This window comes from Balearica regulorum, chromosome 2 (assembly GCF_011004875.1).
Source record: "Balearica regulorum gibbericeps isolate bBalReg1 chromosome 2, bBalReg1.pri, whole genome shotgun sequence".
Classification (NCBI taxonomy): domain Eukaryota; kingdom Metazoa; phylum Chordata; class Aves; order Gruiformes; family Gruidae; genus Balearica; species Balearica regulorum.
This window is the reverse complement of record NC_046185.1, coordinates 49,685,083-49,708,507: the sequence shown is the minus strand read 5'-3', so window position 1 is coordinate 49,708,507 and position 23,425 is coordinate 49,685,083. Positions and strand designations below refer to the sequence as shown.

Genomic DNA, 23,425 nt, shown 5'->3' with positions numbered 1-23,425 from the left:
ATATCTCAGCTCTGCATAAATGCACTCCAAGAGGTGAAAATTTCACTCCATTGCTACTCTCCTCCAGACAGCCTGGAAAACACTGCGATATCAACCTTCTCCAGCTCCCTTCATACACACGAATGCTCCTTGCCCGCGTGTGCTGCCCCAGTTTCCACTAATTTCAGCAGTATTTCTGCTCTTATGCAATGGGTACCCTTTTCAACATAAACACCTTCAGAAGGAAACAAGCCAACCAAGGCTCTTTTTGCATAACCTACCAACGAACACACAGCGATAAGAATTTGATGATGCTGAACAACAAATACTATGGGGGGATGATAAAAATGCATAGCTGACACACTGATGCAGTCACACTTTCATCTGTCAAGAAACAATACACTTAGAGAGGGTAGTTAGCAAGTTATCAGTGTGTAAATGACTGAGAGATGTTTTATAGATTAGAAAATAGAGTTTTAAAAGACTCTGAAATCCAAATTTAAAATGTATGATCTTTATTTACCTTTCCTCACAACAGTTCTTATGCAGCTATGTGATTCTCCTTTGTAGAAAAATAAGCTTACAAACTACTTAAGCCAGGCATTAAGTTAAATTTAAGTTGAAGAACCTGCACTCTATATGCAGCAGAAAAACCTACAACACAACCACCAATAACGTTTTATGCATCCAGTTTCTGTCACAAGGCTTGAAAGTTCAATGGCTGTACCATACAGCAATAATTTTAATAATGAACATAAACATGATCCAAATCTAGGAAAGCCAACAGAATAATTTCCACTGAGTCAGCTACGCATCAAATTCTATGTGTACAATTAGTTGACAAAACCTGAAAGAAATGAAGACAGGGGGAAAAAACCTCGTACATGCTCAGTATTATGTTACTAATGCTTAAAAGCCACTCACTTGTGGAAGAAATGGGATTTTTTTTTCCTCTCCATGTGCTTGAACCAAACTATTGACCTAATATAGCCAGTGAGCCATCATTAATAAAAGCTCCATGCTGAAAAACAACTAAGAGCTACCCCTCTACCCACACTTAATTTTGATACAGGTATGCTAAATGCAGAAACTAAAATCTATTTACATAGATGTTTTGCTTGTATTTGATTGCCAGTTTACTTGTATTTGAATATCAATTTGCAAGCTAATTAAAGAACATTGCTGAGCCCATTACAGAAAAATAGTGCTCTACCATTAACTGCAGTGCTATCTCACTAATTCCTTTAAAGACTGGCTTCAAACAGCATCTTCATCTCCATTCAAAACAATTAGTGTACATTTATTTCACATTTTAAACTGCAGAGAATCAAAATTTTAAGCACTTTAACAGATTGCACTGCTATTTTGATAGCTTTTATGTAACAAATTATGCTTTTAGGAATTCGTAACTTTCCTATTTAAGAGAATGTTAAACTGGAACTCACAGAAGGTCTTAAATAATTCCTCTTCTCTACAACCTGAGAGGCATGTGCCATTAACTTTCAAAACCAAACAAAAACTACTTCTTAAAAGGCAGCACAGTGCACAAGAAAGAGCTTACTCCTGCAGGCAAGCAGACAAGATCGTATCATCTGCCACTGCTCACAGATCTGCCAAAACGCAGCAGACGGTAAAAAAGGGAAGAGGAAAAATGCAAGATGGGCCAGTTTCTGAAGCTCTGCGGGCAGCTCGGAGAAGGAGGAGATGGACCCAAACCGCACTGTGCTGCTCCTCTGCCCGGAGCATCAGTGCCCATGGGCAGGCAGGGCCTGCAGCGGGGCGAGGAACGGAAGCCGTGGGCAGCAGCACTGGGTGTCCTGGTTCTCCGGGATTATCTGGAGCCGGGCTGGCGGGTTAATGGGATTGCTCGCTGTCATCTGCAACCCAGCTAAGAAGCGCCAGTGCAATTTGCTACTATGCCTGGATGGGGCTGGGATGCAGCAAGCAGCAGGGAACAGGCAGGGACCTGATCCTCAGCTGCCCAACCCTGGAAAAAATTGAAACAGCAGGAAGAAAGCTCCCGGTTGCACTGCAGGGAGAAAAGGGAAGAAACAAAATGCCTGACAGACTATCTAACACAAGGGAGTGTCATTCAGCTATGACTTCCTTTTCTCCCACCACCCCTAACAGACTCCTTTTCTCATCAACTCCTTTTCCACAGCAGGTCCCAGTAAATCAACAAAGCAAGCTGACCCAGCTGAGAACTAGCCCACTACAAAAAGCCTGCACAGTTTTGTGTCAGATCAGCTTGCTGACATAACTCACTCATCCTGCAGCCACATCACTGTGATGTATTTATAACTCGAGGAAATAAAGTTGCATTTTTGGTACATACTCTCCTAGCTGTACTTAAGGCTGGTATTTTTACATGCACTTAAACTGTCCATCTATAGTCAAGGTGAGAAACAATGAAAAAATCCCCAAAACATTACTGGTACCAATTCACTCATAGCAAGAAGCAGCAGTGGGTTTCCAGACCACTCTACAGACACTGATGGACTTGGAGCACTCAAACCCAACACTGCCTCCAGAACAGTGGACAAGCCATGATGTGCAGCTATGGGTACTTCTTTAGTGAACCTCCATACTCTGGCTGTAAGATTAGTTTATCTTCAAACGGCTCTTCCTTGTGCATGTTCTGATCAGATAATTTTCTTGGCGTTAGTATAAACTGCAAAAAAATGGGAGATGTGGGCATCGTGTTGTCATTCTGACATCAAAAAGGCCTAGCAGTTTCTTCTAGAAAAGCTTTTCAGCACTATCCGCTCACTTAATTCACTTTGGTGAGCTCCACTGTGTCCCTGGCATTTCCCTTGACTAGCTCCAACTGGTTGTCATGAGGAAATCTGAGGGTACTCCAGGATACTTTCCTTCCTACCTTAGGTCGCTTCTGCTTTCTTCTTTCTCAACCAATGCCAAGTTTCTCTGTTCTTTCTAGAGCTGTGGAGAACCTGTGCTTTCCTTTCCCCCTTGAACTACATCAGAGTCTCTATTCATTCCTCCATCCATTCCAGCATCCTTCATGACCCGGATTCTTCTGCTTCCATCCTCTCCCCAGCCTCAGCCCCATTGTCCACTCCAGAGTTTCAACCCACTCATCTCCCAACATTATTCTCCTTGCCCCCTGGAGGGCAAATCACCCAGCTGGGCTATATGGAGAGGAGTGGAAAAAAACATCTGTGCTTTCTTAAACTGGAAAGAGATTTAAAGGGTACCAAAGGCCAGTTACTCCTTCTACAGACTAATTAAAAAATAATAGCAACTCTAGTCATTTCCCTTTCATCCAAAATCTGACACGGTTCCCTTGTACCTTCATTCTGCCCCTCCTGTCTTCTCAGTTCAGCAGGACTGCCTCTGATGCCTACCTAGGACATGCCCTGAAAGCATGGAAGTGAACTCTCCCAAAAGTTACCATTTCCAGATTAAAAAATGCCCCCATATTGAGTGTCACAGGCTCAACCAAAAGCGATGAATTTGCTTCACTGCACTCAACCAAAATCAGAGCAGTTCAAACTGTACTTGGATTTGCTGACTGACATCTGAGTCTTCATTTGAGTCAGTATTTGGTTTAATGTAGTTATTAAGTGTTTAAATACTACTGGAATTTATCTCTATTTAACATGGTAATATGTTCTGTAATAAAGGGCATTCTCCTATAATATCAATTCAATAGGATGCTCTGGTAAATTTGTCTTCTGGATTGTTAGAAAGATGACAAGCCAACAAAAGATGTATTGTGGTCTTAAGTGAGAATTTGAATGCTTAATTATACATACCATGTGTCTCACCTTATTACTAACACAGATGGCCTCACCTGAGTTTTTGCTCCATGTATTCCATATACTGATCTACCCACATAAACAAATATTAATATATATTTTAATGGAGCTGTTGAAAGCGACAGCAACATTTCTTCTATCACTGAATAGATCTCCCATACCTAAGGGCACCTTTGCTGGGGAGGCTTTCCGCACAGCTTTGCAACTGCCATTCCTCCCAGACTCCCCTAGAGAAGGGGTCAGCCTTGGAGAAGGCTCTAACCGTAGCAATTCCAGGAGAAATAATGGCCCCTTGGGAATCAAGGCCAGATGGCATAGCTTAAAACTGAGCTAAGGCTGCACTAAATGGTGTTAGAAACAGTATAAAGCTAGACCCGGCTTCAGAGGCAGAAACAAACATCTCCTTTGCCATTCCCCATTCAGCCATACCCAGAGCTTACGGTGGCAGCTGACAACTCCGCTCTTGTAATTCATATTTCTGCACAGAAAAAGGACACTACGTTTGAGATCCTTGTAAGTAGCCAGCTGAATACAGAAAAAGGGAATAAGTACTAATTAATTCAGTGCATTCCAAGTAAATGCACCATAAACAGAAATGACTAGCAGAGCTGGACTAATTAGCTAAGATAGTAATTTACACATCCCAGAACACTGCAACCATTCAGGATTTGTATAATTTCCCGGTAAGTGTATTTTTCTCTTTATCTCAACACCGGAAACAGAAGCAGTGTTCCTTTTGCATGGAATAAATGCAAGTAAGTCAAGTTTCTTCTCTGGAAAAAGTTGACAGAATAATACATTTAGGATTTTTTTAACTACAAAATAGATTTCCACCTCTAATCCAAATATTCCATAAAAGGAAAACGTTTAGTTTAGCAGATGTTAACATGTTTCTTTTAGAATGAATGGCTTCTTATCTAGAACTCAAGTGATAAATTCCTTTATACTGGATATACAACTTGATCCAAATACTACCATTCCGTAATAGATTGAGGGTCTACCAAGGCATAATGGAGTTACATTTCTGAAATGTTTTATATATGTAATGTTTTGCTTGCAATGATAAAATACCAACATTAATCATATCTTAATACTAAAAAGTAAAATCACATACAGATCAAGATAGGACTTTATAGAAATTAAAGTGAGGGAAAAAAAGAGTCACCGTTCAAATAATTATTTTACCATGGTTCAGTAAGGTGAACATATGTCATGTATACTCTAGGATATATTCTATGTTTAACTAAGGAATTGGGAAAAGGGAGTAAGGAAACCACATCAAGAAAAGCAATCTCTTACTTCAGCAAAAGAAAGCTCCAATTTTCAGGGGACAAGTATCTGAGAATACATTAAGAGCTTGGTACGTGAATAGACAACAGACATCATAAAACAGGCACTGTGCTGGTGTCGTTAAAAGCAAACAGAAGCAGCTCTTCCAATCCAGGATAGTGAGCTCAATACTGACACAGGAGAATTTAGGATGCAGTGGGGTACGGAAAGAGGACAAACAGCAAAGCTGTTTGAGAAAAGAGGAAAAGGATTAAAAAAGCAAGACACTGAGAACTGGAATACAACTGTAACATAAAATAACTCTACAAGGCACAGCATCACCAAGTAATGGCATTAAAATCTACTCTGCTTCACATAGAACAGGGCAAAGCTAAACCCACTAAATGTTACGCAGGGCTGGGGCAAAAATGTAAATATATTCCCAACATAATCTTCTTGGAAAAAAAAAAAAATAATTCTCACTCCCACTAAGGCTTAAAAGAATAACTAGAAAGATGGTGTTTAGGGGTTGGCAGGTTGTTTTCTTGGTGTTTCTTGTTTGGGTTTGGGGGGGGGGGGGGGGTGGTGCAGGAAGAGAATTTCAGAAAACAGTACATTTGGGAAGAATTGAAACATTTTTTTCCAGCTTGCCAGCAGCTCATAGAGAGACCCCATCTATCTGAGATTCTTTGGCTGTCTGCCTGGAAGGAACTTGTCAAATCGTCTTTTTGCTTCAGGCAAGGAGACTTCAAACAAAGTGGTTACCATTTTCATTTTTTTCATGGAGGGAAAAAAAAAAAGTCTAACTTTTTTTATGGGGAAAGACTAAATTTCCCTCTTGGAAAATATGATTCTGCTAAAAATACTTTCCCTGGCTCTACTGGTAATGCGTAAGGGAATATCAAAGCTACCATAGTAAGAATATAATTGTATAAAAATTATTTATGGAAAGAAACGAGACATAAATCTTAAAAGATACGCTGCTGACTTCAGCTTTAAGCATGATGACTTTTTTTAAAAGGAATTTTATTCTTAGCTGACAATGGGCATTTTTATACATAGAATGATAAACCACCACTAGCAGCGAAGAAAAAAGCCGAGCAGCCTCACGTGGGACAGGCAGCACCCATGTAACCTCCTACATCATGAAGAAACATTGGTTACTTTTAAATGCCAGGCAATTCCCTAGCACAACATTCCCAGCAACACGTTTCTAGATTGTTTCAGACCAACTGGTATTTTCAGTGGTAAACTACAAAATAAGTCAGTGGGAATGCCAAAATCAAGTTTTGTCACTCAGTTTGAAAGCATCAAAACAAATATTATTTTCTAAGCATTTCACTGCTAGAAGAGAAAAGGCAGCAGGGACACCGTGGCTCTGTTGAAGCATACATCTTTCAGCAAAAACCCAAGGAGTAGGAGTGTGAGTTTACCCCAGATAAATTGGCTAACCCCGTTCATTTTATGGTTTCATGAACACTTGGTACCAGGCTCAAAGAGGAGGGAAGGCGTAAGCGTGCCTCTTTTGGCAATGCTGTCAGCTCGCTCCAGCTTAAATGGCTCATGAAACTGCGCTGTTACTCATCCATAATCACCGCTTATCTCGGTGATCAACACCAAAACATTTTTTTTTTCTTTATCCTTGTGCAACTCAAAAAACTTAGAAGTATTTTATAGCTACACAACACTCAAAGGATACATTTAAGAATCTTGTCTAGACAATGAATTTGCTCAGCACAGAACTAATATGCATTTAGTAACAGGACAATGTTAAAGTCTTTGAAAGATAAGAAACCACTAAAATAAATTATCGGAGTAAGAATCTCTAATTTTAAGATATGATTCTGCAAATAACCATTCAAGTAACCTTCCTAGGTGAATGATTTTAGCAGAAATGCATTATTTGTATCTTAAAATTTGCAGGATATAGAACAAAGATTAGATAAACAGGCTGGACATACATATCAAACTGCCACAAGTACTTTTTCCTGGATGAACTACAAAACTGCGATAAAACCAGCACAAGCAAGGGCATTTAAGATATTAAAAATAACTCCCTCTTCAACTTAACCTCTTCTTCTCCAAATACTACATCTCAGTTATGGTCCTCACATTTTATTTTACAGAAACAATTCAGAAGAGCTGTTCCTGTAAATTTGGGTTCGGTATCTACTTTTACTAGGTGATGGCCAGTGAGTTATTTGCATATGATTTATTTTGGGTTTTTTTTAATGTTGGAACATGTAGTCCTAAAATACTTAGAAGTCTATTAAATTCTAAAGGATATGGAGGCCCAAATAACTCCACAGTTTTATCAGTAAGACACTTTTTAGAGTTGTATGAAGTTTCTTTTAGTTTCAGAGATTATTACTTTCTTATTTCTCCCTTTACAGGAATGAAGGTAGTAGTTCTGAGCTCACCTAGTTCCTTGGTAAACATTACCATAATTTCACTGAAGTGACTGGTACTAAGTGGAACAACATGTAAAACATTATAAACAAATCCAAAATCAGACCTAGAATACTTAGTTTACATGTGTCTAGTGACCTGAACGTATTGCATCTTCATGTCAGACTTGCCAGACTTTGTGGAAGACAAAGTGTAAGACGTCAGCTTTGAAGAGTCTCCAAGGCTACGATGGGTGAAGTCTGTACCAGGGAACATGGGACACTGGTGACATTATGCCAGGAGGAGGCAACAGGACATAGCCTATACCGCAGGCTACCTCCTACACAGCTCAGTCTTAACCTACTAAAGGAGTAGTTTCCAACTTCTTTTGCTGTGCCTTCCCAACTAACTGCATCTCTTCCCTACAAAGGAGTCCCTGTTTCCTCATCCTGAAATCAAGGGTGGCTATCTTTCTCTTTCCTTCCCTCTACCCTCATTAATAAAGGTGAGGTTTTTCTCCTTTTCCAATTTATGTTACTCTGAATGTATTGCTCCACCAATTTTTCACATATTTTTCACAACTGAACATGTAGTGGCCTCTCATGCCCTCATGTACAGAAGGAGATATTAGTGGAGGCTGACGTATTATCCTAGCCATATGAATGAAAAGACAAAGCCATTATTGACTGTAAAGACTTTTTTTCTTTTAATGTCATAGGAACAAGTCCTACCCTCCCTCAAAAACAAGCACCACCTGAATACAGAAATTAAAGAGAAACCTCTCCAGAAAAGAGAGTATCCTGTAGCGCATGGCAGAACCCTCCCCCATACTCTAAGGTAAATATGTCTTATAATAATACTTCAAAACTCAGATATCCTGTATTACTGTAACAACTGAAAGGCACAGATCAACAAGTCATATGATAACTCTAATTTTATTTAATTTTTGGTGAGTAAGATGGAAACTGAAGACCTTAAGAGGTTTGTCCCCCACTATGCAAGATAAAAGCAAATGAACAAGACAGATAATAAACATATGGTCATTTTCTGGGTCAGTATTTTAAGAACTAACTTGTCAAGAAAGCATTGAGTCAGGTTCAAATTATTCTGCAGCTGGCTGAGAGGACTATAAAGCCTCTGTGCTTGTGGTATCAATGCACAAAAATCAAAGAAAATTAAAGCTTTCACTTCTAAACCATATAGAAAACCTACAGTTATATGTCTCACTTCTGAATTCATACTGATATAAGCATGCGGCTAGACAGGCAAGGCAACTGAGATCAGAATCAGGCCCATGGTTATCCCTAAGAAGCAAATGTCACACAACTATACTTAAATTGCAGCGTCATCTGAATCTAGTTTAATAACCAGAAAATAGGCTTTTGACAACAATAGTATTTCAAAATGACAGTGTAATTAAATTTAAGTCAAAGCTGTGCAATGACGGACCGTATGTTTATGTGTAACCAGCAAATTATATGCTTTTAAGCATGTCAGAATTTTCAAAAGAATTAACCATTGCAGTAATTCAACTAATGAAAAAGTGGTAGGAAACAAAACTGCCCCAGGTCATTTCTCAACCAGCTGACACAATTTGATCCATACGGCATGCCTCGTACAGTTTTTCCAATTCCTACTTCCCTAAAATGCTAAGCATTTTAATACCATTCAAGGGCAAACCAACAGTCACGCTTCACTCATTCCTGAGAAGCAAGAGACGGGACTGTGTGAATGCGATGAGTAATGAGAAAGGAAGTCAGTCTGCCATCCTACGTTACTAGTTCACAACCAGTTAAGGATGGTCAGTCATCATCAGACGCGTATGAGCAATGCTGACACGGAATTAGTGGGCAGTCCTAGCTGGGGGGGAAAGAAGGAGAAATTACAGAAATTCGATGAAGAGTGAAGAGAAATTTCACAGGGCAGGGTAGATCTCAAAACTTGTGTGATCTCTCTTTTAAGATGAACTGACAGAATGATAATTAACCAGTAACAAACATTTGGTGGTTTCAAGGCAGCACTTTTGGAAAGCACTTGCCTGCTGAGCTCTCTGTCTCTGGCCCTCTCTCCAGGTTTGCGCGTCACCTACCAAAGGAGTTCCCAGTGCTGACGGCTATTGCAGGTGTCTACAACAGACTCATCTATTAACTCCCATTTGGTGGGAAAGCAACAGAAATTCTCTTTCCTCTTTTATTATTTTCTCAATTGGCAGAACATTTACTTTAATACGTGAATTTCTAAGCTATTCTTTAATAAAAGAGAAGTCTGTGGTAGCAGAATATACTTCCTTGAAACTGAACAGAAAAAGCTTTAATAACTCAACTTTAAATACACTAAAGCTAATCAATTCATGCTGCATTCATGTTTCCATTATACTTCTAAAAAAAAACCCAGGTCTGTAAAAATATAATTAAGAAGAGAGACTGCTACATACAGCATGTAAAATCAGGACTACAGCTTTCACTTCATTTGTTTTGCAGACTCATTAGAATTTTTTTCATTCAAATGTCTTGATCTGTGTAACCATATTTATATGTGAAAAAAACAACAAATTAAATTAGTCTTTATTTAAGATGTATTTGAAACCGTCTAAAACTGATGTTCTTAATTTTTTTCCCCTCTAATTTGGAAATTGTGGAACTGGCTATGTTAGCAGTTTAGAAAACAGCCAAGTTAATACACATTTTAGAAAATGTTCTACTTCTACAAATTTGTATACTGAAACTTAACTAGTTGGAAAAATCTAGGGAAGATTCAGAGCATATGCCTCTGTGTCCTACAGATGATTACTCCATCCCTGACAAATAGGCCCAGGAAGAGCAGCAAACCAAATTCCCAACCAGGATGATGCATGGACAGATGTACTGACCGCAGCACATCCCCAGCGGAGGCAAGGGCTTGCACTACCTGAGCACGCCGTGATCTCAGGAAAAGGTCATCCTCAGCCTGGGCACCATGCCACTCTGATGCAGGTATGTGCCAGGGTGAGAGCAGCACGCCATCCACGAGACAGCACTGGCCTCCCTTGATCACCGACCGAGGGCTCACGGGCAACTGCTCTCTCATGTTGCTGCCTGTCCTGTCTTGCTTTCCACAGGTGTCTCTCCTCAGGTCACCAACAAAAAGCAGTAAGGGAACTATCTCTGCATTAACGTGAGCGCTGGGACTGGGTGTAAGTGCAGGACGTCTACAGGAAATGTAACAGGAAATTATCTTGTCATTCATATGTGGGCTCTGAGTATAGACTGATGGCATACGTATTGTCAGTGGCAGTAAGAAACAGTGTGAATGCTGTGCTGAGAAAGAGAAGTAGTGGACAATCACAGGAAGGTTCGCAATGCTCAGTATTTTCAAATCACGGTCAACAGAGGTACATGTGCTACCACTAATGCCAACAGATTTTCCAAGTCCTATGACAGTAATGAAAAAATAATCACAGAGCAGCTGATGTTCTTTCCTGTGAGAGTTTGTGCCCTATTTAAGGATAAAAATGCTCCAGAATGATTTATGGTTACAACTAGAGGAAGTAAAAAAAAAACAAAACAAAAAACCAAAACCAAACCAAAACAAAAAACCACATCTTTTCTAACCATACCGTTGAGAAGAGGCTGTCCTCCATGTACACTCCTTGACACCACTGCACTGTGAACATCTTCAGGAAATCCAGTCTTGCATGACATATCTTCACAGGTTGCTTTTATCGGTGCCTGAAATGCAAGACAAAATTTATGTAATACTCGCAACCCTCATTCACCAGAGAAACATTCCAGTTGGCACATACTCCATTTTGCTGCGGTCTTGTACAAGCAGCGTCTTTGTTTCAGAACGACTGCAATTAGGACTGCGAGGGCAAAGGGTTAATCTCTCTGATAACTGGAATGGAAGGAACAAATCCCACTTGTCTGGTAAGATCTAAATAATACACAATCTTGACTCTTCTGACAACTGAACATTTCCACTAAACCAGCCATCAAGACTGGAGGGGAATCATAGGGGGAACAAAAACATTCCTTCCTCTGGAAATAAATGTTGCACAAAACCCATCGGCAACTTTTTCATAGCCAGATTACTTGAGAGGAACAACTTCAACCGCTGATTTAAAATGCTTTATTTAGAGTATTTCTATATGAGGCTGCACCAGAACAAGTAAACTAAGATAAAATGCTACATTTGCAGTAACTTTGCAGAACTTACATTTGCGTTAGCATTCAAACAGATACCATATAAAGCCAAATGGTTCCAATGCAATCTCCTTCTATTTCAAAGGGACGTTAAGTTAAAAGGAGAGCAGCTCATTATTAAATTTGCACAACAAGGGAAGAGCCAGCCACTGAAACTGTTTGTTCTCTCACTTGTTAAGAAAGTTTCCCCTCAAATCACATTCTTAAAGAGTTTCATAAATGCCTTTTTATTAAGAAATATAATACAGCATTTGGAAACTTGTTTGTTCTGTAGCGTTCCATGTTCAGAAGATACTTCTGATAGCTAACCTCATTTCCAGGACAGTTTGTTGCCTAGTTGGAAAAAAAATAATAATTTTCTGTGGCAAAGGACAAAGATTTCTTTTCAGTAGATTGGTTTTGTCTCATTTCAACGATGCACAAGACAACAGCCCACCTTACATGTGGCTAAGTGACCATACACGGCAAAACCCCTTTCACGCTGCACAACACAGAGAGGCCGGCTCCCACGCCAACCTGGGCTGAGATAGATACATCCGAGAAATTGAGAGCCCTCACACAAATCTCAAACATGCCTACATGCCAAGTAAAGGCTGCCCATGTGCATGCCCAGATGTAGTATATGGTCTTTGACAGCACGAGCAACTGTGCTGCTATATCATACCTAAATCTGATCAAGACTTAAATTAGATTTTCCTTTTTACTTTCCCAGATGGGCTTCCATCAAGTAGACCTATTCAAGACCACGTAAGCATGTCTGCATACACTTGGCAAAGAAAGCCCTACAGGAAGAAGTAAAAAAAAGGGATGGAGAAAGAGGAGACGATGGTGCTGTACCCGGTTACGACAGTAACCTCAGGGAAAGAGAGCATTAGAGCAGAGGTGGGACAGGAGTATCTCAAACCACAAGGGTTTCCTGAGGGAAGCGGGATGGGGCAGAAGTGTAATCGCTTCTGTGACATGCATGGCCAAGATTGGCATGCCAACCCCTATTAGAATAACTTTATCACTAATATAAGGAGGCATTCCTAACACATTGTGCTGCACTTACACCAAGATGATCCTACCTAAGCAGCTCAACACCGATGCTAGCAAAAAAAAAAAAAATTTAATTTACTATCTAACTCTCAAGCTAATGCGCTATCCAGGTGAGCAACCAGTAGGAGAGGTTGTAATTATCAAGCGTCAGGTTAACTTAAACTGTGGTGTGGATTTATTTGTGACTTACGTATTACACAGGTATCTCACCTGTGTACAATTACTCATGTACTTGAAAATGTTTATATGGGGACCCTAAAGAGAAAGCAAACATAAAGCAACAGTTCAAGCTACCCCAAGGCTATGTTATCTGCAAAGCTGGAACTTGGATCTGTAGCTAAGCCCCAACAGTCCATTTACACATTGAGTTTTTAAGATAAAAGAATGGTAAATCAAAAATAATTACAATTCCAACTGCCAGTTTCCTCAGCTTTAGAGCTCAAATCACAGGTTTGATAAGGTTTCCATAATTTGAAAGAAAAATAGTAAGACTCATTTAAACTACTGTACAAAAGGTGACCTCAAATGTGATGGAGGAAAAAAATAGTCTTTCATGGTATCTTTGAAACAAAAAGGTCCTGGGTGGGCAGCTAAGGAGATAGCAGGATTTTTAACAAGTCTGCACTGATGCGCCTGGGAATCTTTCAGCCTTTCCAGCAATCTATATGTACTAAACAGTTCTTATAAACTGAAACAATGCCCACTGAAACAAAGGCTGGGGGACATGAATAGAGAGCCTTCTTTATTCTTTCATTTGCAGCCATCAATTTTATCCAGAAACAAAAGACTGTACTCTGCTCTCCAAAAACAGCCCTTTGTAAAGATTGTTTGAGAATAAAAACACAAGGGAAGGAAGAATTCAAATTTTCAGCAATTCTTAATCACCCTATGTTGAGCGTTTTGAATTAAGAAGTTGTAGCTTCAGACGCACTGGGTCATATCAAGTTCAGCCTGAGAGTACTGCAAGACTTAAACCATTTTAACTCTAAGCAAAAGAGGATGCTGAAATATTTTTATCCCCTTATCTGGGGCAAAAGGGGAAAGCTAGTGAAGATTATGGGGCACATTATTGTAATTTATAGGATTTTGTGTGATTAGTACAATTCCCAAGACTATTTCAAACATAAGATAATATTACTTGTACATTCATCTACAGAAGGACACTACTTAAAAAACCTATCTTTTAAGATGGAAAGCAATTACCTTAGCTTGTACCCATATAAAACCTACTTAATGGAGTTACAAAGCTTTGAACAAGCTCAGCTCTTGGAAAATTCTCCTCTCAAGTACTAACAGACTTTGCTAAAGCAAAATAGGGTTACTACTGAAAAACTATTCTGCTTTCCTCCTCCTTTATGGCTTACTTAGTCATTTTTAACTGCAAAATGAGTAACAAGCATTACTATCTCCAGATGCTAAAGAGCTAACACCTAGTCAAACATGGGGTCAGATCATGCATATAATCTGAGATCTACAGTACTGAGTTTAAATGCAATAGTCAAAGTGCAATTATGAAGCAACATGATGTAAATTAGAAGTCCTCTGTCAAAGTTATTATTCAATCAATTAAAAGAATTGGCCGTTTCGACATACTTACGGCAGTTAAGCCTGCAGTTTTCATACCCGGCTCCTCAGTTACTTTAGTTGCGTATCTGAGTATCTAGAAAACTGCAGTTTAATGTCAAGGTTGTATTCCAGCTCAATTAAAAAACAAACCAACAAAAAAAATCTCAAAACCAAAACAACCAAACAAAAACCTGTTGACAACCTCAACTTCACAATCCTAATGGATTCATGTTTACATCTTTTTCTAAACACCACCAGTAAGAGTCTTCCAACAATATAGGCCTTGCACTTGTGAAAAGATTGCAAATTAAAACAAGAATAAAGCCAGACAGGATTGCTTCACTAGTGTTGACAGTTCTGGACTAACACCTCTTTCCAATTTCCATACTTTTTAGAAAGTCACCACATTTAGAATGCAAATCTGTAAAGAAACATCTATTTTAAAATGCAAGTTCACGACACGACTGTAGAAGCAATTTGGTACCACAACGCTCATCCTAAATTTGCAGAATTAGGCTCTTAAACACACCTTTCAAACAGGGCTGATCTTGTTCTCTCTGCATACACCATACACCACTGGAGCTCACTAGCAGCTATTAATCTGAAATATCAAAGTCTCTGTTTTTCCACTGTTTGCATCTCCATGTACAACATTAGATTTCTTAATAATGATTGTAGCAAAATGCAAGGCAAGTTGGTTTTGAAAAACTGCTTTCTTTTATGCTCAGTGTAGCTTACTCCTATAAGAAAACAAGCCTAAGTAGTAAAATGAGAAACGGAGGGGTATGCATCTGAGAAAATATCATACTATACAGTTATAATTGGACATCGTACAGCTGCTAGTTGCCAAGTCCAGCCAATTCACAGGGCATTATTGTGCGAAGCTCAAAACAATGTCCGACATAATTATATGTATGACAGAGCAGGAACGGGGTATTTGAGCTCTCCCTCCTTAATAACCAACATTAATTTGCAATTATGACAGTAATATTCAACTTAAGCACAGATCACAGAAACACTTCTGACTGTGTTTAAAGACTGGGTGTTTCCTCCTTAATTTAAAGGCCAAGATGGTACCCAATACTCATTCACAGCTTCGGTAACTCTAGGGATCGTTGTATTCATTTTTGTGTACATACATCATCTGACACAGCCGGATATGCTGTGCAAGGTGGGTCTTATTTTATGATGAGCTTCTACTTACTACCATAAGGCATATGAAAGATACTCTGCAGGACAATAGACACATGTCTGAAATGCTTTAGATGCTAAACTTGAAAACATTCAGCAACTCCCTCTTAATTTCTGACTTGCTGCAAAGAAGAGCTGCAACAGTTTATACCCTCATGGTACTTAATACTCCAGCAAATGTAGTCAAGTACAACTTGTTTTCAACCATAGACTGCAACTGGAGAAGAAGAAAAGTGCCTTTCATTCAAATTGTTCTGGAAGCCAAAAGCTTCCAAAGTGGGTGCCAGGCCATGTCCTCCCAGAGGTCATTCACTTACACCAGAAAGGGCTTTCGGTATGCTATCTTCACTTCTAATTAGTGCTCTACTTCATGAGCCAGGAGATTTCAGATCAGAAAATCCAGCTTCTTAAACTAACACTTAAAGTTCTCAAACACTTTCCCAAAATAGCAAGATCTGCAACTTTTACACCACCATCTGGTTTCAAATGAGTTGCCTTAAACCATCACTGGTTACCACAGGTTACCGTAGCTTTACAAATTAAGAGTGTCTCACAAACCATGTTCATAACCTCTTCTGTTAACTGCAACTGAGAGACAACAGGGACTCTATTCACTTGCTTTACAAAACACAGAGACATGTATTGGCCTATCTGACATAGCACAAAGCCGTAACCCGCTTTGGACTTTCCCCTTCCCCCAACTAGGAGAACATCTTCCAAGACATGTGGTTCTCCAGATGAGCCACAGCTCCTATCAAAGAAGGACATCCTTAAGTTCCAACTGCAATTACAAAACCAAATGGAATTTCTGTAAATCTAAGTCACATTTCTTAACATAAAAAAACCCTCAAATCTGCTTGACTATACATTCTCACTTCTCTAAGAGAGGGAACGACCTCCCTCTGCTTTGATAATAGCCATTGTATTGCTCATGCTGAACATCTCTGCCCATGGAAACGGCTGCTAATGCGTACAGGAGGATGCCACGTTTTCTCGACCTTTGCGGGAGCCCTTGCAAGGCCTATCTGGAAGAACTCTTTTGGGGGATCACAAAATTTTAACTATGTCTTCAGCTGCTGGGTGATAATTATATGCTAATTATAAGGAATGGAGGAGTCCCTAGAGGAGTCTGTTGGTAAAAATGTATTTTTAAATATGTCAAGGAGTGCCTAGAGGAGACGATAAATGCGCCTTTTGGAAACGTGTTATTTAATTAAATACACGAATACTGACGAAAATCCAATAGCTTAAGTGAAACGTTGAAAAGATTTGGCAGTGATACACCTTCCATCTTGGAAGTTGCTGACCCTGTATCTGTTTTCATAAGCCATTTAAAAATAGAAAGCCTAATTTCCCTTCTTTACTCAGACAGCGCTCCCATGATCTTTCAGTAAGAACTGCAGGATCAAATCAAATGACGGATCACGCAGAGTTGGTTATATACCTCTCAAGGTGAACAGCAGCGCGGCCCAACACCCAGGTGAAAAACATCCCTCTTAGATCGCTCACGAACTACAAACATGCTTTGGCAAAACACAAATCCTCCCTAAACTCATCCTGCGATAAGGTACAACACCTTTTTTCCTCTCAAGACTCACCTCTACATATGCCAGTATTAATTCGGCCAACCAGTGAGTCTCGGTCCAGTGGTGGTTGAGCAGCAGCGCTGTTAGAATTATAATTGCTATTGCAAAAGATGTTCAGTATTCCTTCTGCTTTCAACACTCTCCACCCCGATACGTCTCATCGGATCTTATGCACAACTAGTGCCACTGGGTTGGTTAGCAGAAGTACACATGATATTCAGTAAGGAAACTATGAGTTCCTCCTATACTGTATAACAAAAAGCAATTTAAAATAAAAATGCCCGGGAACATTAGAGGTTACATAGCCTTTGGGGACCAGACTCGTGTTTTGTATGTGTACATTGTTTGAAATACATTAAATTTTCATCCTAATGGGAGCGCTGGTGAACTACTTAAACTACTGCAAGTTTTCTAAACTTTTTTTTTGTTTTTTAACCTAAAAAAACCATTTACAAAAACAGCGAGAGACAGAAAGAGAGTTTAACTGGTAAATGATCCTCTTAGGCAACAAAAGCCATTCAATAATTCCTGCTCCTTACCACATGACAAAAAGTCCCTTACGCAAGACTGTATTGAGTAAAAATAACTTTACTCACAATTTCCTCAAGCTATTTTTAAATATACACATGCACTTCTGTCACAACTAAACTGATTTATGCGTTACAGCGTTCAGTTATTAAAAAAAACAAACTAATAAATGAAATTATTGACATAAAAGCATCATTGAAGCTAATTAAGATGGGACATGACAGGGCTTTTCCAGTGATGTTTCTGGGAGTTCCTCCAATTTCTGGGAGCAGAAAGAAATGCAATAGATGGGAAGTTTTTGAATTACATGCTCTTGACTAGATGTAGTTCAAAAATATCACTTTGGGCAATATTTTAAAAACTGGTATCATAAAATCTATACATTCATCCTTCTAGCACATTAAGCTGCATGCCTGGGTAGCAGTACTACCTACAAAGAGAGAGAGCAGTAGAAGGCTTTCTAGAAAACACATAACATTTATTAAAAATACATAAATTGACAATACAAGAGAATATATACCTTCTGTTACATCAGCAGCATAAATATTTCTGAGCTTGCTACAGTATCTGCTCAGATAATCAGAGTTTGTTTAATACGCAAAATTATCTGTTTTGTCAACCGATGATTTCGATTCCAAAAATTCATTGTCGACTTACGCAACCTTATCTGTCTTATAATAGATGTAAAAAGCAGTTAAAAACATTTATTTTCACAAAATAATTTTTAAAATAATATCTCCAGTTTAATATCCAAAGAGATACTTCTAATTTTTTTTTTCTTCAGTTCTGCGATTATCTGAATTTTGAGGATGTGTCAGTGGTATCACTATCACCTACACCAGACAAACAAGGATTAGAGAACTCGCTGCTGCAATATCCCACATTTAACTTTTCAGAGAGATTCTTTGAAGACAAAGCAAAACCAGAACAGAAGGATCCACATGCAGAAAGGCTGAGCCACTCGCATAACTATCCTGTTCCGGGGCTTATGAAAAGCATCATAAAATGCATTCCGTTCACTTTAACAGGAGTTAATCATGTTGGAGTCTGATTTGTTAGAGACATCCTGAAACTCATTTTTGTACTTATACAATCACCTATTTACTATATTACTTAAAATAGACTGATTTTAAAGAAATAATAATGTAAGACACAGGTGTATTATGAAAGACAGAAGATACATCCACAATAGGAGATCTCACTGCCACTTCTGCACAAACCCACGTTAATATGCCTCACCCCTGATTCTGCCAGCAACTGCTGCTGGGGGTGATTATGAGAGGGGTGTAGTTGGCAAGAAATGCCATCGACAGATTCTCAGCGGAGGCAGCTTAACAGGAGTGTCATTTAGGGTAGTAGCTTTATCACCTGGATACATTCACCAAGACCTGGAATAAGACCAAAAGTGCCTGCAGAGAGTAATAACTTACATTCTCTGCCATCGCAATTCAAATTCAAACCAGTCACCTAAGCCAAAAGGCTCCAAAACTGCTTTACTGTTTACTTGTTTCTGATTTAGAAATGGACAACATCCTCAGAGTGATCCAATCACCTTATACGTTAAAAAAAAAATATTCCTGTTTTGAGTAATTTCTCCTCTCCTTTCCAGTTCATTTCTAACTAACAGTAGTTTCATTCCTGTAAAGCGTTCCCATTCCTTCTTCAATCCTGTTGTTATCCCAGTTCCAAAAACTGGAACTGTTGGACAAGAAGAGTAAGCCTCGCTCCTTTTTTCCTCTCTTCTGTCAGGTTTTTTTTTCACATAATACTTCCAGACTCATACTGATCTGTTAACCAGTGAAATAAAGCATAGTTTTCATTCTCTTATGTCCCATACATGTTACATATTGCCTAAAATCTAAAGCCCTGTTTCCTGAACATAAACAGCACCCAGAGATCTGCCTTAAAACCTGCTTCCAGTTACGATCTTTCAAGTGATTCCATAATAACAGCTTTTCTACATCACTGACAAACAACGAAGTGATCAATGATTCCAGAAAATAAAGGCACATAGCTCTTGCATTGTAGAGGAAAAAACAGAGGAAAAAGTAGAAAGGTTCAACATTTCAAAAGAACCTCATACATATAACCTTAAACAAACCAAAAGTAGTAGGTATGATGACAGAAAAAAAAAAAGTTAGCACCGCATTTAGCTTGTGAGGGTTCTTTGCAGTATGCATGAAAGTGGGGGGGGGGGGGGAGGGAAGTAAAGCTTTTTAAATGAAAGTGTTGTACAGACACAGGTCTATAAATCTGATTTCATACCCAAGTTCCAATTTTGTTACACACTATTAAAAATCAACCCTAACCTGATTTAATGGATACCCAAACAAGGGGGAAATTGGATTCCCCAACCGTAACGTGCCAGTGACACCGAGTGATACATAAAAGCAATATGGCTAGTTCCTGTCCTTAATTCATAGCTTGTGCTTTTATTTCAAACCTGCCCTGGGTAGAAAAAAAAAAAAGATGGAATTAAAGCACAAATTCTGCAGTAAGCTTTTAAGATTTATTGAGATAGGAAGACTAAACAGAACTGAAAGCACATACAATAAACAGCACATTAAAAAAAAAAAGGAAGAAAGATGCATGTACAGATCTGCCGAGATACTAGGCTATAGAGGAGGGGAAAAAAAAGTCAAAAACCAAACTCAACCAAAAATCAACCAGTACAAAACCAGCAACAACACAACCCACCCCAACACAACAACAGTCTGGAAGTGGCATATCACAAGTTTCTGAACAGGGCGGCTGCTTTCACGAGGAAGAGGCTCAACTCAAGCCCAGCGGACACTCCTGTGTCACGCCAGCCCGCCCCGTGTCCTCTTAGGACTCAAGGGAAAACCCCCGGCTGTCGAGGAGCAGCGTTTCAGCACCTCGCTCGCCTGGTGCAAGTCATCAGCCCCCGAGAGTGGCTTGAGCAACTGCGGGGAAGGACTCAACCGCCCGAGGACCCCGTGAGAGGACGGGGGAGTCAGAGACAGGGAGAAGAGGAAACGGGAGGACGAGCGGGCTCCTCCTGCCCCCGTTGCGGCGGAGCGGGCGGGGGCAGCGGGTGCGCTGCACCATGGACAGTGGCTGCCGCCGCCACCTCCCCCTGCCCTGCGCCAGCCGCTGCGGGCGCGGCGGGAGGGCGCCGTGGCCGCCCCGGCACCCCGTCCCCGCCGCCGGCCTCGCCTCAACCCGCTCCCCCGGCCCGCCAGAAATGCCCCAACCGTAAATACCATTAAGAGGCGATGATCTGCGCCATCTGTCCCTCAGACTTACCGCCCTCGCCACCCCCGGCGCCGCGCCGGATACGAGTTCAGCGAGCACAAAGCGAGGGGAGAACCCACCGCCACCCTCCTCACCTACCCCCGGCCTCCGCTCGGGGTCCCCCTGGCTCCTCGCTAGTTCCGGACACCCCGCGCCGCCGGAGGGGAGCCCAGCCCAACCACCGCCCCGCAGGCACTGCCCTCGCTGCCCCAACCGGGATCCATTTTGTCGTCCCCGTCCTCTCCCCCTCACCAGCGTCCCGTCAGTCCCATCTCGCCCCAGACTCCCCCTCGCAGGGGCACCGGCCCGCAGACCCCACGCCCCGGGGCTACCAGCCCGGGACCTCGCCGCTCGGGGAAGGTGGGGAGCCCATCCGGGCCGCCCCGGCGAGGCCGCCCGGGGGAGGCGGCAGCAGGACTTCGATAATAATAAATTAAACACTTCGGAGCCCGAGCCCGTCCCAGTGGAAATTCCCGTTAACGGCAGGGGGTGGGGAAGCCCGGCGCCCAGGCGGAGGCTGATTAAATTCTTCCCGGGAAGGGATTAGCGGACACGGGAGCCAGGGGTGGCCAAGGCGCGGCCCGCAGGGGCCCACAGCCGCCCGAGGAGGGAGCGCGGGGGATGCCCCCCGCCCAGCACCTCTCTGGCACTCTCGCCCCCCCTCGTCCCCACGCAGGCGAAGGGGGAGAGATCCCCTCCGTCCTTCCACTCTGGTACTTTGTCCTCCGCGCTCGCCGCAGGGCCGAGGTCCCGTGTTCCTGCCGGCCGGGCGGATACCGGACAGCCCGTTTCCCCCCCCCCGCCCCGGCACCTGCTCTCCCAGGAGCGAGGGGGGAAATCCGCGTCCCCTTAGCGGCGGTGCCGCCACTCCTCATGTTCCGGGAACCCCCACTCTCCCTCTCAGCCGGCCCCGGGCACAAGCTCCCCTCTCCTCGGAGCGCGGCGCCCGGCGGCGGGGCTGCCCCCGAGCAGGTGACTCCGCGCAAGCGGCCGCAAGCCACCCCGGGGTACCCCGGCCGCGGGTTCAGCGTCGGCTGCTGCCTTCCCTCACCCTCTCCGCCGAGACCCACACCTCGGCGGCGCAGCCCCCCGCCCCCAGCTCTCCCGCCTTCCCCGGGCACCTCCGCCCGCAGGGGAACAAAGAGACGCAGCCCGGCCCCGCTCCCCGCCGGCGGTGCTTACCTGCTGCAGGGCCGCCAGCAGCATCAGCGCCAGCGGCGGCAGGATCCGCGGCGGCGCTCCCGCTACCCGGCACATGGAGGCGAGGAGGGGCGGCGGCAGGGCGGCCCCCAGCAGTCCCGGAGCGCGGCTGGAGCCCGCGGAGCGGGGCGAGGGGAGCAGCGGGGAGGGTCGGGCAGCGGCAGCTGCCGGGGGCTGCGGACGGCGTCTGCCCCCGCCTGCCGGAGCCGGCTGCCGCGGCGCTGGCTGCCGACTGCTGCTCTAGCTCATGGGCAACGATGCAGCGGGGGAAGAGAGAGACAGAGAGAGAGAGAGAGGGGGGCGGAGGATGGGTGAAACTCGGCTCTGGGTCAGGCTGCTTTTCTCTCTGCCGAGCCCCCTCCGCGGTGCAGAGGGTGGGCAGGGAAGAGGAGGATGGGCGAACAAAAGGCTGGGAGATAAGAAAGAAGTAGTCGCTGCTGCTGCTGCTACTGCTGCGAGGCCGGTGCGGCTGCTCCCCTCGGCTGGCTGCCTTCCCCACGCCCGGATCGTGCCCGCCTCGCTCCTCCCGCCGGTGCCCCCCAGCGAGCTCGGGCAGGCGGCTCCTCTCAGTGCCTCAGCCTGGGCGCGCCAGCACAGCCGCCGCTCCGGCCCTAGCCCTACTGCATGCTCTCCCCGCACTTTCTCTCTCCCTCTTTCTTCTCCTCCCTCCACCCCTCCCCCTGCACGCAAAACCCTCCGCTGAAGCACAATGATAACAATACCCCAGCAGCCTCTGCCTGCCGTTCGTGTGTATATGCGCTCGCCTGGTGCCTGCCTGCCTCCCTGCCTGCCTGCTGCTGGCAGCTCCCCCTCCGCCTCCCGTCGCTCCCTGTCGGCCGCACGGCCAATGGGAACGGCACGGCGCGGCAAGCGCCGGGGATCGCTGCTGCCCGCGAATAGTGCTGCCCCTCCTCGGTCCCCAGAGAGCCGGCGCTGGGGGCAGCGGGCCAGGCGCCAACGCCAATTCACCCGGCAACGCCGACAGCTAAGAGGGGGGGAAAAAAACCCGCAAAATCCCAACCCACCAACTTGGTGTGCTGCGATTGTTTGGGGGCCAGGGGAGAACTTGTAGAGGACGGAAGGACCCGTCTCCGCCGTGCTCGGTAGCGGACGGTCGATGCAGCGAGAAGCTGCGGGGGCGCCGGCGGTGCCCAGCCCGGGGGCCCCGGGACGTCCCTGCCCGTCACCCGGGTGCTGGCGGCACGGCAAGTTTCCCTCAACTGTTACTGCTTAGCGGGTTAGCTTCCCCCCCCCCCCCGCCCCCCGCAGTTTTTACTCCCCCGCACCCTCCTCGTCTCCGTGTTTTTGGTTTTGTTTTTGGTTTGTTTGGGTTTTTGGTTTTTTGGGTTTTTTTCCCCAAACTACCTGCTGAATTTTATCAGCAAATGTTTCCAAAGGTTTGGCCGGAGCCGCAGTCCGCGGGTCCAAAAATGTCAGCGTGCGTAACGGAACTGGGGAGTGTTGC

The 23,425-nt window shown here is 43.2% G+C and overlaps 1 protein-coding gene across 1 annotated transcript in view; it reads right to left on the bottom strand.

Moving 5' to 3' along the window:
• Positions 1-22,813, bottom strand: part of CDH2 (cadherin 2) — a 123,315-nt gene extending 100,502 nt beyond the window's left edge. The window contains exons 1-2 of the mRNA XM_075744197.1: positions 21,943-22,813; positions 11,011-11,122 (exon numbers count right to left, since the gene is read on the bottom strand). Coding sequence (XP_075600312.1) covers positions 11,011-11,122; positions 21,943-22,017 — 187 coding nt within the window. The 5' untranslated portion in view covers positions 22,018-22,813. The remainder of the gene's footprint in view (positions 1-11,010; positions 11,123-21,942) is intronic.
• Positions 22,814-23,425: the final 612 nt, after the last annotated feature.